This window comes from Equus quagga, chromosome 9 (genome assembly GCF_021613505.1).
Source record: "Equus quagga isolate Etosha38 chromosome 9, UCLA_HA_Equagga_1.0, whole genome shotgun sequence".
NCBI lineage: Eukaryota > Metazoa > Chordata > Mammalia > Perissodactyla > Equidae > Equus > Equus quagga.
In genome coordinates this window covers 19968490-19983887 of record NC_060275.1, presented here as the reverse complement: position 1 = coordinate 19983887, position 15398 = coordinate 19968490, and the positions used below count along the sequence as shown (strand labels likewise).

Here is a 15398-nt window from a genome sequence, read left to right as displayed (position 1 = left end):
ACTAATTGCACTTCCCTAACTAAAAGTAATTAACATTAGTACCACATGTTAAAGACACTTTTTAAAGACATAAGTCACCCCCAACACACACAAAAAGAATCTCTCATACTTACCTGAATATAGATTCTCCTTATTCAGCATGAATTTAAAGGGCTTAGAGAAATGACTTGTAGCCCCATAACACAGATCTGCTTTAATGTACTTGATACATCCTTTTTCATATATTAGCTTTAACTTGAAGTAACACTTAAGCCAACATCTGTGCCAGTCTTCCTCTATTTTGTATGTGGGTCACCACCACAACATGGCCACCAACGAGTGGTGCAGGTCCATGGCTGGGAATTGAACTCGGGCCACTGAAGCAGAGAGCACCAAACTTAACCACTAGGCCACAGGGCCAGCCTCTAAAAAATCATTTTTTGATCTGCCAATACAATAATTTAATAACAAGAAAAATTAAGAAATATATATATTTTTTTATTTTGGTATGCACACTTTTCCAATTTGCATAAACAAATTGGCTACCACAAAGTGCTACTTCTGAATTTTACTTCCTTCCTGAATAGCTCTCAAATATAAAGATATTACATTATAACTATTCATATTACGTAGTTTTCAGAACTTTTAAGTTCTTAAGTCTTTGAGTTATTATTTAGAATAATAACTTACTCTCAAAACTCAGAAAAACATATGCAATACCAAAGTCACATCTGCTTCTAAAACAAAATCAGTAACTAGATTTTTTTAATAGTGTCAGAAAATAGGGGATACATTTAAAGAGAGAAAACTATAGTAAACGGCAGGAAATGTAGTTCCGTATATACTGGTCATACATTAAAATCTACAAGTCATTTTACACAATGGTCAAAAACTGGAAAATGTTTCCAACGCACATTTCTTCACTTTTTTGGGGGGAAAAAAGGATAAAACAAATGTTTAAAAATGGTTATTAAGGGGGGCTGGCCCAGTGGCACGGTGGTTGGTTTTGTGCACTCCTCTTCCATGGCCCGGGGTTCACGGGTTCAGATCCCAAGCACGGACCTGCACACTACTCATCAGGCCATGCTGTGGCAGTGTCCGACATACGAAAAACAGAGGAAGACTGGGACAGATATTAGCTCAGCAACAATCTTTCTCAAGCAAAAAGAGGAAGACTGGCAACAGACGTTAGCTCAGGGCCAATAATCTTCACACACACACACACAAAGGCTATTAAATAGTTCAGAAAACAGATTTTTTAAAAAGTGGCAAAGAAAATTAGCAGCAGAAATTTAGGAAAAATAGTTTATCATGGGGGCTTAAGGTTAAAATATACACAAATAGCCAAAACCCAATAGTCAGCTAATGAATTTACTTTTAAAGTTATTTGAAAGTATTCTGAACTAGTAGAAGATAAAATATAGTCAATTTAATTTTAACCAAACAATGACAAATGCAAGATACATCATGATTTCACTTCTGAGTCTACATACATAGCCTTTTGGAATATCTGTGTCCTCATTGCTTCCAGGGTCATTTTCTAAGTGCTGCTTGATTTTTTCTTCTAATCCCACAGCATCTGCTCCTTGATACTGATCAATTCTCACTTTGTTTCGAAAAAACAAAAATGTTGGTGTTGCTGATATATTGTTGGTAGCAGCTGTTCCCTAGAATTGGCAAGTTAGACAGCGTTATAAATTAAAACTAATTTTAAAGCACTTGAATATTCATTCTACATCTCTATGGAAGTTAAATATCACAAACATAAACTAAAAACATATAAAATCATTTATTCCTAATTGTTATTTAAGAAAAAGCAGATCTATTCCTAAGAGGCACAACTATATTATATTAGCTTTATATCCACAAAGAAGAACTACCCTGCGTTTTTGTCAGTTTGTGTTAAATATTTCATCCAGTAGAACAATTAGCTCCCAATACAGAAATGGTGCTTTACAACACCAAATAGCTCTCTCGTAAGTACATGCTGTTTCCCAAATGAAGTAATCAAGAAGGGTATTGATAGGTTAACACAAACCACTGGTAGTAGGAAAAAGCACACACGTGAAAACCAGTAGACCATCTGTCTGTGAAAAGGAGGTAACATCCGTTGCACTGAAATCACCCAATTCAACTCTTATAGAAATGATTTCTGGTCTCCCATCAAACACACTGCAACAGCTATCTTTTTAAATTCTGCTCCAACTCCACACTATTATAAGACTAACTACTGAACAGAAATTAGCTAATAACCACTGATTCATGGTTTAAACTTTTCATGAGAATTATACAGTAAATAGTAAAGCAAATATGTCATCTTACAATTCAAATACTATGGAAGAGGTACACTATATTGTTTAGGGGAAAAAAGCATAGTTTATATGGAGATATCTTCTCTAACCCTAACAAAAAAAACCCAAAAAAATATGATTGAGCTTTTAGAATAGTGCTGTCCAAAAGAACTATAATGTAAGACACAATGTGAGCTATATATGTAATTTTAAATTTTCTAGTATCCATAATAAAAAAGTAAAGAGAAACAAGTGAAATAAATTTTAATAACACATTCCAGTGAATCTAATATATGCATTTTCAACACATAATCAACATAAAGAGTTAATGACATATTTTATATTTCATTCTAAGCCTTCAAAATCCTATGTGTATTTTACACTTACAGCACATCTCAATTTGAACTTGCCACATTTCAAGTGCTCGATAACCACAGGTAGCCATGGCTACCATACAGGACAGCACACTCCAAAAGACAGCACTTCCAGATTAGAGGTAATGAATACTTAAAATAAGGGCCAGTGCTACAGTTCAGTAGTATGTGACATAGTAGTGCTGGACAATAAACACGCAATATAGGGTTTACACCAAATCCCCAAACTACTAACTGCAAACTATATAAACATTCTGAAGTTTTCTCACACTCAGAAAGGTAACAAAGACAAAACTGCTAAAGAGCTGTACCTTAGTCAGAGCTGAAGACTGTATTTTTAGTGTTCAAAAGAGCCTTCCTCAATATTTTTTTCCAAAACGACTCCCCCATATTTCTACATATGCAAATGTAGAACTGTCACATAGCCATTCCAACTAAGTGATCAGGGCAATCTACCCACAACACTGTGGCTCAATCAACAGTAAATAACATTTTAAAGTTTTTGCTGAGTAGGTATCTTTGGAGCTAAGATTACAAACTGATCAGTTCAAAGCAAACTATAACCAAGAATTCTCTGCCATGGCTTTCTGCTCAGCCAATACCTCATTAGCAAAAGATATAATTCTAGACTTGCAAAAAATAAACAAAGATGTAAAACACAGAACTGCTGGGTGACCTATTAGTTTAACAACATTAGTTTTATATCAGAAGGATATTAATATAAACAAACCCAGAAGCAATTAATGTTGGACTACCCTTCTTAACTAATGCAGCCATAAAGACATTTGCAATAATCATGTCAATATAACATTTTCCTATCTTCAAAAGAATAAGTAATAAGTGTATAAAAACATAAATAAATGAAGGATGATATTAATGTTGAAATTGAAATCAATTTGCAAATAAATTTTTAATGAAAGGAGACTCTTTTCCCTTACCTGACACTGATGTACATCTACTTCCAAGAAAACTGCCTGTGGATACTTATTACTCATAGAACTGAATGCTGGGGCAATCCTCAAACATGGTCCACACCTGTGAGAAAGGTAAAAGAGATGCTTGCTAAAATAACACCAAAGATTGTATCAATTTATACTCTAAAGAACCTGCCAATTAAAACACAAAGCAAACTCTGATACCTGGCTTTATACTTTCTAGTCTGTTCCACTGGACTATTTAGATACACTTGCATCAATACCACATTGTCTTAATGACTACAGATTTATTTTAAGTCCAATAGTGTTAAAGTCTTCCAGCTTTGTTCTCACTGAAAGAAATTAAGTATCTAAATAAATGGAGGAGTATACCATGCCTATGAACTGCAAAACTCAATATTGTCAAGGAGTAAATTCTCCTCAATTTGATCTTTAGAATCAATGTAAAATCCCAGCAGGTTTTCTTGGAGAAATTAACAAATTTAAATTCTAAAATTTATAGGGAAATACCAAGAATAGCTCAAGTTATTTTGAGGGTTAAAACTAAAGAGATTACATTACCAGATATTGAGAACTATCACAAAGCTTTATAAATTAAGAGCGTACAGTATTGATACAAGGATAAACAAACTGACCTATATAAAAAGAACCGAGTCCAGAAACAGACCCAATCCATAACAGTAACCTGATTTATGAAAAAGTTGCCACAGCAGTACAGTGGGGAAAGGACAGTCTTTTCAATAAACAGTGCTGAGTCAACTGGATATTCACATGGGGAAAAAAATGAACCACCCATACCTGACACCATACCTAAAAACTGATTCCAGGTGGATTACAGATCTAAATGTGAAAGGTAAAACAATAAGGTTTTAGGAAAAAATACAGATACTTTCAAAACCTCAGAGCAAGCAAAGATTTCTTAAAACAGAAAAAGCACTAAAGAAAAAAGGAATGGAGGCCGGCCCCATGGCCAAGTGGTTAAGTTTGAGCGCTCTGCTTTGGCAGCCCAGGGTTTCACCAGTTCAGATCCTAGGTGCGGACATGGCACTGCTCATCAGGCCACGCTGAGGCAGCGTCCCACATGTCACAACTAGAAGGACCCACAACTAAAATATACAACTATGACTGGGGGGATTTGGGGAGAAAAAGTAGGGAAAAAAAAAAGTTTGGCAACAGTTGTTAGCTCAGGTGCCAATCTTAAAAAAAAAAAAAGAGGAATGAATTGACATATTGGAATATACTTGATAAACTGGAAAAGATTAAGACCTTTTGTTTATCAAGATACCACTTAGAGGGTGAAAAGACAACCCACAGACTGGTAAAAATTATCTGTGAACATATCAAACAGAGGACTTATACCTCTAATATGTAAAGAACTTCTACAAATCAATAAGAACAATACTGACACCCAAAAGAAAAAGAAGGGTAACCCTTGAACTGATGATACTTGACAAATGAGTTTATCCAAACTGTCAAATATGAAAAGGTGTCCTACTTCATTAGTCACTAGGGAAACCAGGGAAATGCAAATTAAAACTACTCCCACCAAAATGGCTAAAATAAGAAAGAATGAAATATTGTCAAGAATGTGGAGCAACTTAACTGTTAGTGAAAGTGCGAACAGGTATAACCATTAAGAGGGGCAGAAAAGAAACTGGCAATATCTGCTAAAGCAAGATTTATGCTCATTTCTGGGGTATACCAACAACAGAGATGTCTCCATATGTTTACCTTATGGTATTTGAAAAAATATTGATAGTAGTAATATTTCTAATAGCCAAAAACTGGAGATTACCCAAATTCCTATCAATAAGAGAATGAGTAAAATTAACTGTAGTTATTCAAACAGAGAGATACTATACAACAATGAAATGACTGATGTATATCCTCGTGCAAAAACATGAATTAACCTCACAAATAATACTGAGGAAAGAAGTACACTATAAGATTCCATTTATACACCGTTCAAATACAGGCAAAACAAATCAATGGTATTATAAATCAAAGCAATGGTTAGCTTTGTGAGAGTTAGTGACAGAATAGAGGAATAAGAAAGATTTCAAGAGGCTAGTAATGTTCTCTTTGTCCAGAAGCTGATTAGACAGGAATATGTGTTCAGTTTGTGAAAACTGATTAAGCTATACATTTATAATTATGCACTACATACATTATATGCTAATAAAAGCTCAAAAAACATGAGAAAAATCTTGGCTTTAGTAGACAGGAAAAGTAAATTTTAAAGCACAAAATGTTCAAACTCACAAATGTTCAATCTCAAGATGTGACTCCCTCTTCATTCTTAACATTTAATCAGCATTTTCATCCTATGCCATCCTTAAGCCTCTCACCGAAAAGCTAAGAAAATAACTATTAAGTTCCTAAATATTAAACTTGGTGCTTCGGAAATCAGATTTTTGGATTTAACAATCCTCAAATAGGCTCTGAGACTAAATTATAAAGAAATAAACATTTATAGTTGAGTAAAACTAGGTTTAGTTTAGCAAAATACTTCAAGCTATTAATAAGTCAAACATTGTAAATAGGAATACAAATTGGTAGATCCTTTTGAAAGGGCCATTTGGTCACTATCTATCAATTTTAAACGAATACAACCAAGATTAAGCAATCTAATTTCTAAATGTCAACTCTATCATAACACTCAATTTCAAAATAATATGGAAGTTCAATGCAATGTTTGTAATAGTAAAAAATTAGAATGGCAATCTAAACGGCAATCAAGAGAGAAAAAGTTTTAAAAGTTATGACACATTCACACCAGGGGATAAGGATAATTTGTACTGTTTAAAAGAAAACTAAGTCTCATGATAAAATGTTCTGTATGATCACATTAAAAGGATGTATTTATATATATAAATACATACTAACAAGTTAGGTGGGTCACACAATAAATAGTTAATTATTTCTGCAAAGCAGGATTGGAAAAGGAAGAGAGAAAGTCTAGGAGAGACTTTTTAAACTATTCATGCGTCTGCATCCTTTACTTTTTTATAATGAAGAGTTTATCTTTTAAAATATTAAATACATTGAGAATAGAAAATTTAACATTAACTGCATTTAAACAGATGCCACAAATGAAGCACAGGTATTTATGCTATACTATAACATAATGCTATAATGCTATACCTCAGCATAATCACTACTGAAAAGTCTTCCTTCTGCAAAAGCGTGCACTCAAAAACAGAAGGCTTATAAGAAAAACAAGATTGAGGCAAACCATTTAAACCTACGCAACTTTGTAAAAATATCCCTAAGAAAAACAACAACTAGTACTCAGGAAATACCTGAAGAGCCAGGCAGGTAGCTCAGACCCAGAGGTTACCTCAGAGGATATTCAAAATGAACAAGAACAATCAAGTAGAAGTGCCCACTTAGCGGTGCTGTGACAATCCATATGGAAGTGGAGCTCTGAGGCATGGGGCTGCCATTAAGATGAGGCTAGAAGGAAGTGCAACACTGAGAATGAACCCCTCTGGGGAACAAGCACTGGGTGCAGACACACATGTTTAATTTTATCAACTTTAACTTTCTTAAAATAAACCTGAAAGGGAGCCTGCCTGTGCGGCTGAGGACTTTTCTCCTTCCTGCTAAAGGTTCTATTTCTATTCTGCTCTTCAATACCTAGGAAAAATAGAATATGATCCAACTCAACTTCCACATTATACTGACATCATGGCCCTATTCACCAATCAGGTGTCCACTAACTGGTGTTAAACACTTTTTGTAGCTAAACAGACAGTACAAAAATAATGGCTACATCACAAGTAACTGTTCCCTTTGAAAATCTAACCTTATCTAGAGTCTTTAATTTCAGTTAGCTATCAAAGGCTGGAACTTCAGTCAAAAGTCAAAATAAGTCACAGAACACAGAAGCACAAATATATACAGCAGCATACTTTCACACTATACTCATTTAAATGAATTGACTGGTTATTTTAAGCAAAATGCTTGCCTGGCTTAACATTAGCACTTAAGAGCAAACAAATTTCCACTATTATCTGAGCTTATGAACGAGTTATCTGATTTCTCTATAAAATGAGAAAAACTAGATTCTCCAAGGACCTTTCTCATCTCTAAAATATTATGGCCCCAAGTATGCCTAAATTTCGGGATTGTTCTTTTTTTCTTTTGCACAGACCTTGATTCATAGCCCTTAGATAGTACACAATCACAGGACCTTTGAACTTGCTGTAAAAGAGACCAGAGCCCATCTAGTCCAGAGTTCCAAAAGAGAAAAAAAAAAAGTTCTTTTTCTACCTCTGAACCTCTTTTTGACAGAAAGCTTATCTGTTAAGTCCAACATGTAAAATGAATACGTAAGGATTCTGAGTTACGGTTTTTGAGAGAAAGAGAACACAGGAGACAACCCTCTACCTTTCTGCAATAAATACACAAAGAACCAAACCCACAAAACTAAAACTGTAAAACTGACCTAACCTAAACAATTATTCATAAGTGAGAACTAAAAAACCAGAAAAGTTAAACGACTTGCCCAAGATCAGACATTCTAGTTAATGTCAGGGCTCCAGCTAGAACAGTTAACTACTAAAACCAGTCAAGATCAGCTTTCTTCGAATGTACCACATTAGGTTCTTCTTCTTAAGTAAGGTTTTTGTTTAGTCATAATATAAATAAATTCTATTTTATGAACTTGATGTTTTTTCCTATTTGCTGAAATAGCCAATGAGCAATAATGTGCAAACACATTCAGCTGGTAACTGGGTAAGGAAAATGTATGTGCTTTCTGAAGATATATTTCAAAAGTTTATTTTTCTGCAGGGCATAACTTTAAAATGGGTAATTTCTAGATGTATTATACTTATTAATGGGCAGGCATAATCATAATTGGTCCTATTAATAACACAAAATAACTGGCATTCATTGAGCACTTAGGATATGTTATGCAATTTACGAAACCCTTAAATTCATTCAAGCTTTACAATTCCTCATTTTAAAGACAAGAACAATGAAGTACAGTGCTGGAATTTGATCAAAAAACCCAACTCTTAACTGCTATTCCCCAAACCCCAAAACACTGCCTACACAGTCCTTTTTGTTATTTCTAAATTAACTGCCAAGAATAAAACTATTTATATGCTCTTGAAAAGAATCCAGACAGATTACATACTGCAGGATACCATTTTTATAAAGTTTAAATCCAGGCAAAATTAATCTGTACTGTTAGAATTCAAGAGAGACAACAAGGAGCCTTCGGGAGGTTGGGGGAGAGAAGGTGATTCGGGAGTGCTGGCATTGCTTAAACAGGTGTAACCACTTTGAAAATTTATCAAATTATACACTTAAATGACTTGTGTACATTTTTACATGCATGCTATATTTCAATAAAATAGTGTACTTAAAAAAAATTCTCTACATCTTCTCTAGGGCCTCATTGTGCCCTAGTTAACTTAGAGTTACCTACCTCACTCACTGTTATCTGCCTGGTCCTCACAGACTGCTGGGCCTGCTAACTCTGTAATATGGTAAACTACCTTCAGTCTGCAGCAATTTTGCAATATATAATGAATACAATATACATATAATATATTATTTGGACAAGCTACCATAACCTTTAGAAGTCAACATCCTAACATACACTGACATTCTTCTTGGATAGTAACAATAACACCTCACCAACTACAAAGACCTCCTTTAAGAAAATTGGATATACGCTAAACATATCTACAAAAGTGATACATTCATGAATTCAAGACAAAAATCATTCATATTGAGTTTTATGGAGGAGAAAATGTATATTCTTTTAACCTTGGAGCTTACTCACCAATGATGATGACAAAACACACTGCTTCTAACCACTAAAACATATCTGGGTATATTTAGGAAGTAACAGTTTGTAGAGAACAGTTACAAAAATACATTACCACAGCATATAATTCACATATATTATTTCATTCTTTAAATTACATGGTTAGGTTACATGCTATCATTCCCATTTTACAGGTAGAGAAGAGAATATCAGAGAGCGGACTGAATTATCCTCAGTCATAAGACTAATTTGCAGGCAGAGCTGTAGCTAAATCATTCAAGGCAACAGTTACTGAAAAATGTCAGGCTCTAGGCAATACACAGAGATGAACCTGCATTTCCTTTCTGCTTAGGCTGGGAGAGCAAGGATAGCACCTAACAATCCAAATAGTGCATTCAGCAATGGGACCCTTAAACAAGTTATTTAACCTCTCTGTGACTCAACTTTCTCATTTGTAAAATGGGGATAACTTCAAAGATTATTTTGAGGATTGAATGAGTCAATATAAGTGCTTAAACAGCTCCCTTACACAGATTAAATAATATGTAAATGTTGACTATTTTAATTGCTTAAAAAAATACTGGAGAAGGGTGCCAAGACCATTCACTGGGGAAAAGACAGCTTTTTCAACAAATGGTGCTGGGAAAACTGGATATCCACATGCAAAACAAAGAAGTTGGAGCTCTACTTTACACCTTATACAAAAATTAACTCAAAATGGATCAAAGACCTAATTAAGAGCTAAAGCCATAAAATTCTTTGATGAAAACATAGGGGAAAATCTTCATGACATTCAATTTGGCAATGATTTCTGGGATACAACACCAAAAGCACAAACGACAAAACAAAACATATATAAACTGGACTACAACAAAATTTACAAACTTTGTGCATCAAAGGACACTATCAAGAAAGTGAGGGGCTGGTCCAGTGGCGCAGCGGTTAAGTTCGCACGTTCCACTTCTTGGTGGCCCAGGGTTTGCTGGTTCGGATCCCAGGTGCGGACATGGTACCGCTTGGCAAAAGCCATGCTGTGGTAGGTGTTCCACGCATAAAGTAGAGGAAGATGGGCATGGATGTTAGCTCAGGGCCAGTCTTCCTCAGCAAAAAAAGAGGAGGATTGGTAGTAGCTGGCTCAGGGCTAATCTCCCTCAAAAAAAAAGAAAGAAAGTGAAAAGGTAGGGGCCTGCCCCATGGCCCAGTAGTTAAGTTCACACACTCTGCTTTGGAGGCCCAGGGTTTCGCTAGTTCGAATTCTAGACACGGACATGGCACCGCTCATCAGGCCACGCTGAGGTGGCATCCTACATGCCACAACTAGAAGAACCCACAACTAAAAATACACAATTATGTACAGGGGGGCTTTGGGAGAAAAAGGAAAAATAAAATCTTTTTAAAAAAAAAAGAAAGTGAAAAGGCAACCAATGGGAGAAAACATGTGCAAATGTTATCTAGTAAGGGATTAATACGCAAAATATATAAAAAACTCTTACAACTCAACAACAAAAAAAACAAACAATCCAATTCAAAATGGGCAAAGGACTTGAACAGACATTTCTCCAAAGATAAACCATGGCCAAGAAGCACATGAAAAGATGCTCAACATCATTAGTCATTAAGGAAATGCAAATCAAAACCACCAGATACTACTTCACACTCAGTTAGGCTGGCTATTAAAATATAAAAATTGTTGGTGAGTAGTAAGTATGTAGAGAAATTGGAACTCTCATTCACTGCCAGTTGGAATGCAAAATGGTGCAGCCACTGTGGAAAACAGTTAGATGGTTTCTCAAAAAGTTAAGCATAGAATTACCATATAATCCACCAATTCCACTCCTAGGTATATACCCAAAAGAAGTGAAAGCAGGGATTCAAATAGATCCTTGCACACCAATGATCATAGCACTATTATTCACAATAGCCAAAAGGCAGAAATAACCCAAAGGTCTATCAACAGATCAATAAACAGTATGTGGTATACACATACATTGGGAGTATTATTCAGTTTTAAAAAGGAAGGAAATCAAATAAGCCAGAAACAAAAGGAGAAATATTGTATGATTCCACTTATATGAGGTATCAAGAATAAGCAAATCCATAGAGACAGACAGTGGAGAGGGGTAACCAGGGACTGGTGGGGTCAGGGGAGATTCAGGAGCTATTGTTAATGGGTACAGAGTCTCTGTCCAAGATGACGAAAAAGTACAGGAAAAAGATAGTGGTGATAGTGGTACAACACGGTGAATGTACTTAACGTCACTGACTTGTACATTTAAAAATGGTTAAAATGGTAAATTTCATGTTACATATATTTTACAGCAATTTGAAAAATTGAAAAAAGTATACTGGAGAGCCACTGAAGGTTCTTAAAACAGAAGAGCAAAAATCTGCATAGTGTTTTAGTGAAATTAATAGAATGGATAAAGCATGGAAGTACAGAATAAACAATAAAGCTTAAAGTAGGGTTAGGAAGAAATAGTTGCTGGAGAAAACTATGTTCTTGGCCTAAAATGGGACATTAACTTTGATCTAAGAGGTTTCTTACATGAGTTTACCAGATACAGTTGTTTGAGAGTCTAATACCGATGCCCATATATGTAAATCTGGGGTCACACCGGCATAAAGTTCCTGCAGGAATGTATTTAATGTCCAAAACGTTAAGGTAATTTTAAAGGCAAATACAATCCTATGAGACTTATGAATGTTACCTAAATATACTTTTGAACTTCAAAGTTTCTAAATTCAAACATTTTGTTTGCTTTCAGTTTTTACAAAGAAAATAAAAATTTTCATCCACCAAAATACCTTTTTAAAAGTAAATAACACAGTGCCTTATCAATCAATGCCTGTAGCTATGTTTATGGTTAAATGATACCATATTACTACTGGAAGTGTTTCCTTAGTAGCAATGTTTCCCCACTCTTCTCACTTCGATTAATAAATTATTTACTACTTTGTCATCTGTCCCTCTACTATGGTAAGGGAAAAAAAGAATCTATCATTGGGAGACAAAAGTATAAATGCTCCCACTGACTAGAATTAGAAAAGTGAACTAAAAATGAGATTCACTGTTAAAATTATCTCTTCCCTTTTCCAACTTTGGCATAAGCACTTAACAAATGCGTAGATATTCTCCCATAATAAGACAGACACTACAAAATTGCAAAGCTGGGAAGACGCACTAGAATTTTGACATTTCTTTTAGACACGTCTTTATACATGAAGTCTTTATCCTCTTCAGTTCAGTAAATGTGAAAGTTTATGTCAAATGAGTACTCTATTCCACCCTATAAAATCCAATGTACTGCCCCTTTTCAATTCCGTACTAGAGAGAACTGGTGCAAAAAAAGTCCTAGCTTTTCTTCATCGCTATCTGCATCCCTCCATCCCCTAAAACTACCTAATCCTAATGCCACCACTTATGTACTCAACATTTACTGATCATGTACCCGGAACTACACTTTTTGCTTTGAAATTCAAAATATTGCCTTACGTTTATAAAGTTACTTGGACAATAAAATATGTTACATGAACAGCGATACCTGTAGATTTCTCCAAGTTAGTCTAAGTGTAAACAACGCCAGGGAGTCAAGATAAAGCAGGTGGAGACCGCTAATCCTTCTGACTAGGCGCTGACATACACAAGGGAGCTCAGTAAATACACGCACTCGCTGTAATCTCGGTTCTGAAAGCCTAGGTCCAATACGTCACTCTCACACAGGAACACTGCACACCCAATATGGAAGATTCACCTGCTCTACGACCTATAAATTATGTTGAGATTAACCAAAGACAGTTAATATCTTCCAAGATCCCTGTCCTTATAAATCACCAAGTCAAAAATGGAGTTTATTTGGTCAAACCCAGACGTCTGGACACCTGTCCACCTGTATCGTATACACACCTACTATAATTTCTGCAATCGGATGCAATCGCATACATAGGGGAGCCAAGTTACAAAGTTACTAACCAAAGAACTAACAAAAATGTTAAAAAAAAAAATTAAAAAGCATCCTGCCCCAAGGTTAACTTAATTTAAAATGCACTAGCTGAGCCTTAGGACTAAGCACTATGCGGATTAGTCGGATAGCCCCATCTGAATCACCCAGAGGCTTTACAGAAATGCAGGTGGTGAAGAGAATCAAACTGTTCGGTAAATTAAGACTGCGGGGTTTCTAAAATGCAAGTGACAGCTGGCTCCCCGGGAAGAAGGGTCACTCCCGCAGACTAGGAGGAATAGAGGCGTATCACCCCCAAGAGCAGAGCCGGTCTCACGATTCAAAAGGGGCGGGCGGGGATCTCCCTGGCTGGGGAACACCACTGGCCAGGCCTCCGTGCCCGCCAGAGACGCCCCGATGCACAAATGGGGGGGGGGGGGGCACACCCAAGAGCTGAGGCCTAACTGGGCAGCGGCCTGGGGCTGCGGCCAGCGCCGGACATTCCGGAGCAGGAGGAGACGGCAAGGCAGCGGGACCGGGAAAGAGTGAAGGGAAAGCACGGGCGGACAGCGGGGCCCGCTCACCCTCGCATGGTGAACTTGACCACGGCGAGTCTGGAGCCCGCGCCGCTCAGCTCCGGCTGGAAATCCGGGTCGCTCCCGACCGGCTTCACCCCCACCATTCTTACAGAGCCCGGCAGGGCGGCCGCGACGCCACCGGCTTCGAAACTGAAGGAGAAGACGACCCAGAAGAGGCAGCGGGGAGGCTGAGGAAAGCCGAGGCCTGTACCGAGGAGACGGCGGCCGCGGCGTTTCTCCCGGGGATCGCAGTGCCGAGTCACGCCAGAGAGCACAGCGGCCGAGGGGGCGGGGGCGCGGGGGAGGGGACAGGCGGAGGAAGGAAAGCCCTGCGGTACCCAGCAGCCCCCGCGCGGCAGAGCCTCAGGCGCTTGCGCACCTTTGCGTCATTTCCGCTCCGTCCGCTCTGGCTTCCACCGTCCAATCCTAAAACGCGAACCGTGGCCCCACCCTCAGCTGAGGAGCCCCCCCACCCCGGCTAAGCGGCGTAGGCGCAGCCGGGTAGCGGTCACCCGCGCAGGCGCAGACTGAGACTCGGAAGTTTGTGTATTCCTCCGCGATTCCAAGACCCGAGGCTTTTAGCGAGGAGTTGCCTAAGGGTGGGAAAGTGGAAAGCGAACCTGGTTTTCTCAGGGGTGGATAGGTACTTCCTAAAGTCTTAGGGCCTCCCGGAAGTGGTTTGAGGGTAGTCCTGTCTCATATTCGGGGCAAGTCGTCGGGCTAGACAAAACAGACTTTAGGAACATTTATTTACGGGTTTCATTCCGCATGGGCGCTCTGTGTGCAGTCGTCTAGAAAATATTATGCACCTGTCTTTAAGTTGTACCAGAAAACATGAAAAACTATCCTACCTTTAGGAAGCTCACAGTCTAGTGAGCAAGCAATAGCTACAGGAACAAAGAAATTTGCAATGAGATAGGAGGAGGGGCGGGGTAATCTTGCTAGGAGATGTGACCCCTGAGCTGAATCTTGGTAAAGGGGATTGCCAGATGGCGAGAGGTGACGGGTAGTCCAAGCAGAGGAACCAGCAGTGCAAATGCATGGGTTGAAAGAGCTGGTAATAATAGCTAATATTTAACAAATTATGTACCAGACAAGATACAAGTTCTTTATGTGTGTATTAGCTCATGTAATCCTTACAACAACCCTATGAAATATGTTCAATTTTCCCAAGTTTATACACCTAGTAGGAAGTGAAGCCAGCATTCAAGTTAAGGCAGTCTTAACACCTGCGTGGTCTTTGAAATGTTAGGCTAGATGACATCAAATGACTTGCTTTTAGATTTAGCTGGGGAGATGAAATTGAAGAGGAAGGTGGAGGTCAGATCAGAGCCAGCTAAGAAATTTGTATTTTAACCTGAAAGCAGGGCAATTTTTTTATTACACATGTCTTTAGAAAAACCCCTGCAGTAGCAGTGAGGAGGCTGGAAGGCACTGAGACCAGTTTAGAAGGTTACTGTGGTGATCCGGGAACTGAGTTATGGAAGCAGCTGCAGTGGAAATGAAGAGGAAATGATA

The 15398-nt window shown here is 37.7% G+C and overlaps 1 protein-coding gene across 1 annotated transcript in view; it reads right to left on the bottom strand.

Annotated features, from left to right (window-relative positions):
• Positions 1–14185, bottom strand: part of TXNL1 (thioredoxin like 1) — a 37670-nt gene extending 23485 nt beyond the window's left edge. Inside the window, exons 1-3 of the mRNA XM_046671783.1 lie at positions 13887–14185; positions 3583–3679; positions 1473–1646 (exon numbers count right to left, since the gene is read on the bottom strand). Of these exons, the coding sequence (XP_046527739.1) occupies positions 1473–1646; positions 3583–3679; positions 13887–13984 (369 nt within the window). The 5' untranslated portion in view covers positions 13985–14185. The remainder of the gene's footprint in view (positions 1–1472; positions 1647–3582; positions 3680–13886) is intronic.
• Between the last annotated feature and the right edge of the window lie 1213 nt (positions 14186–15398).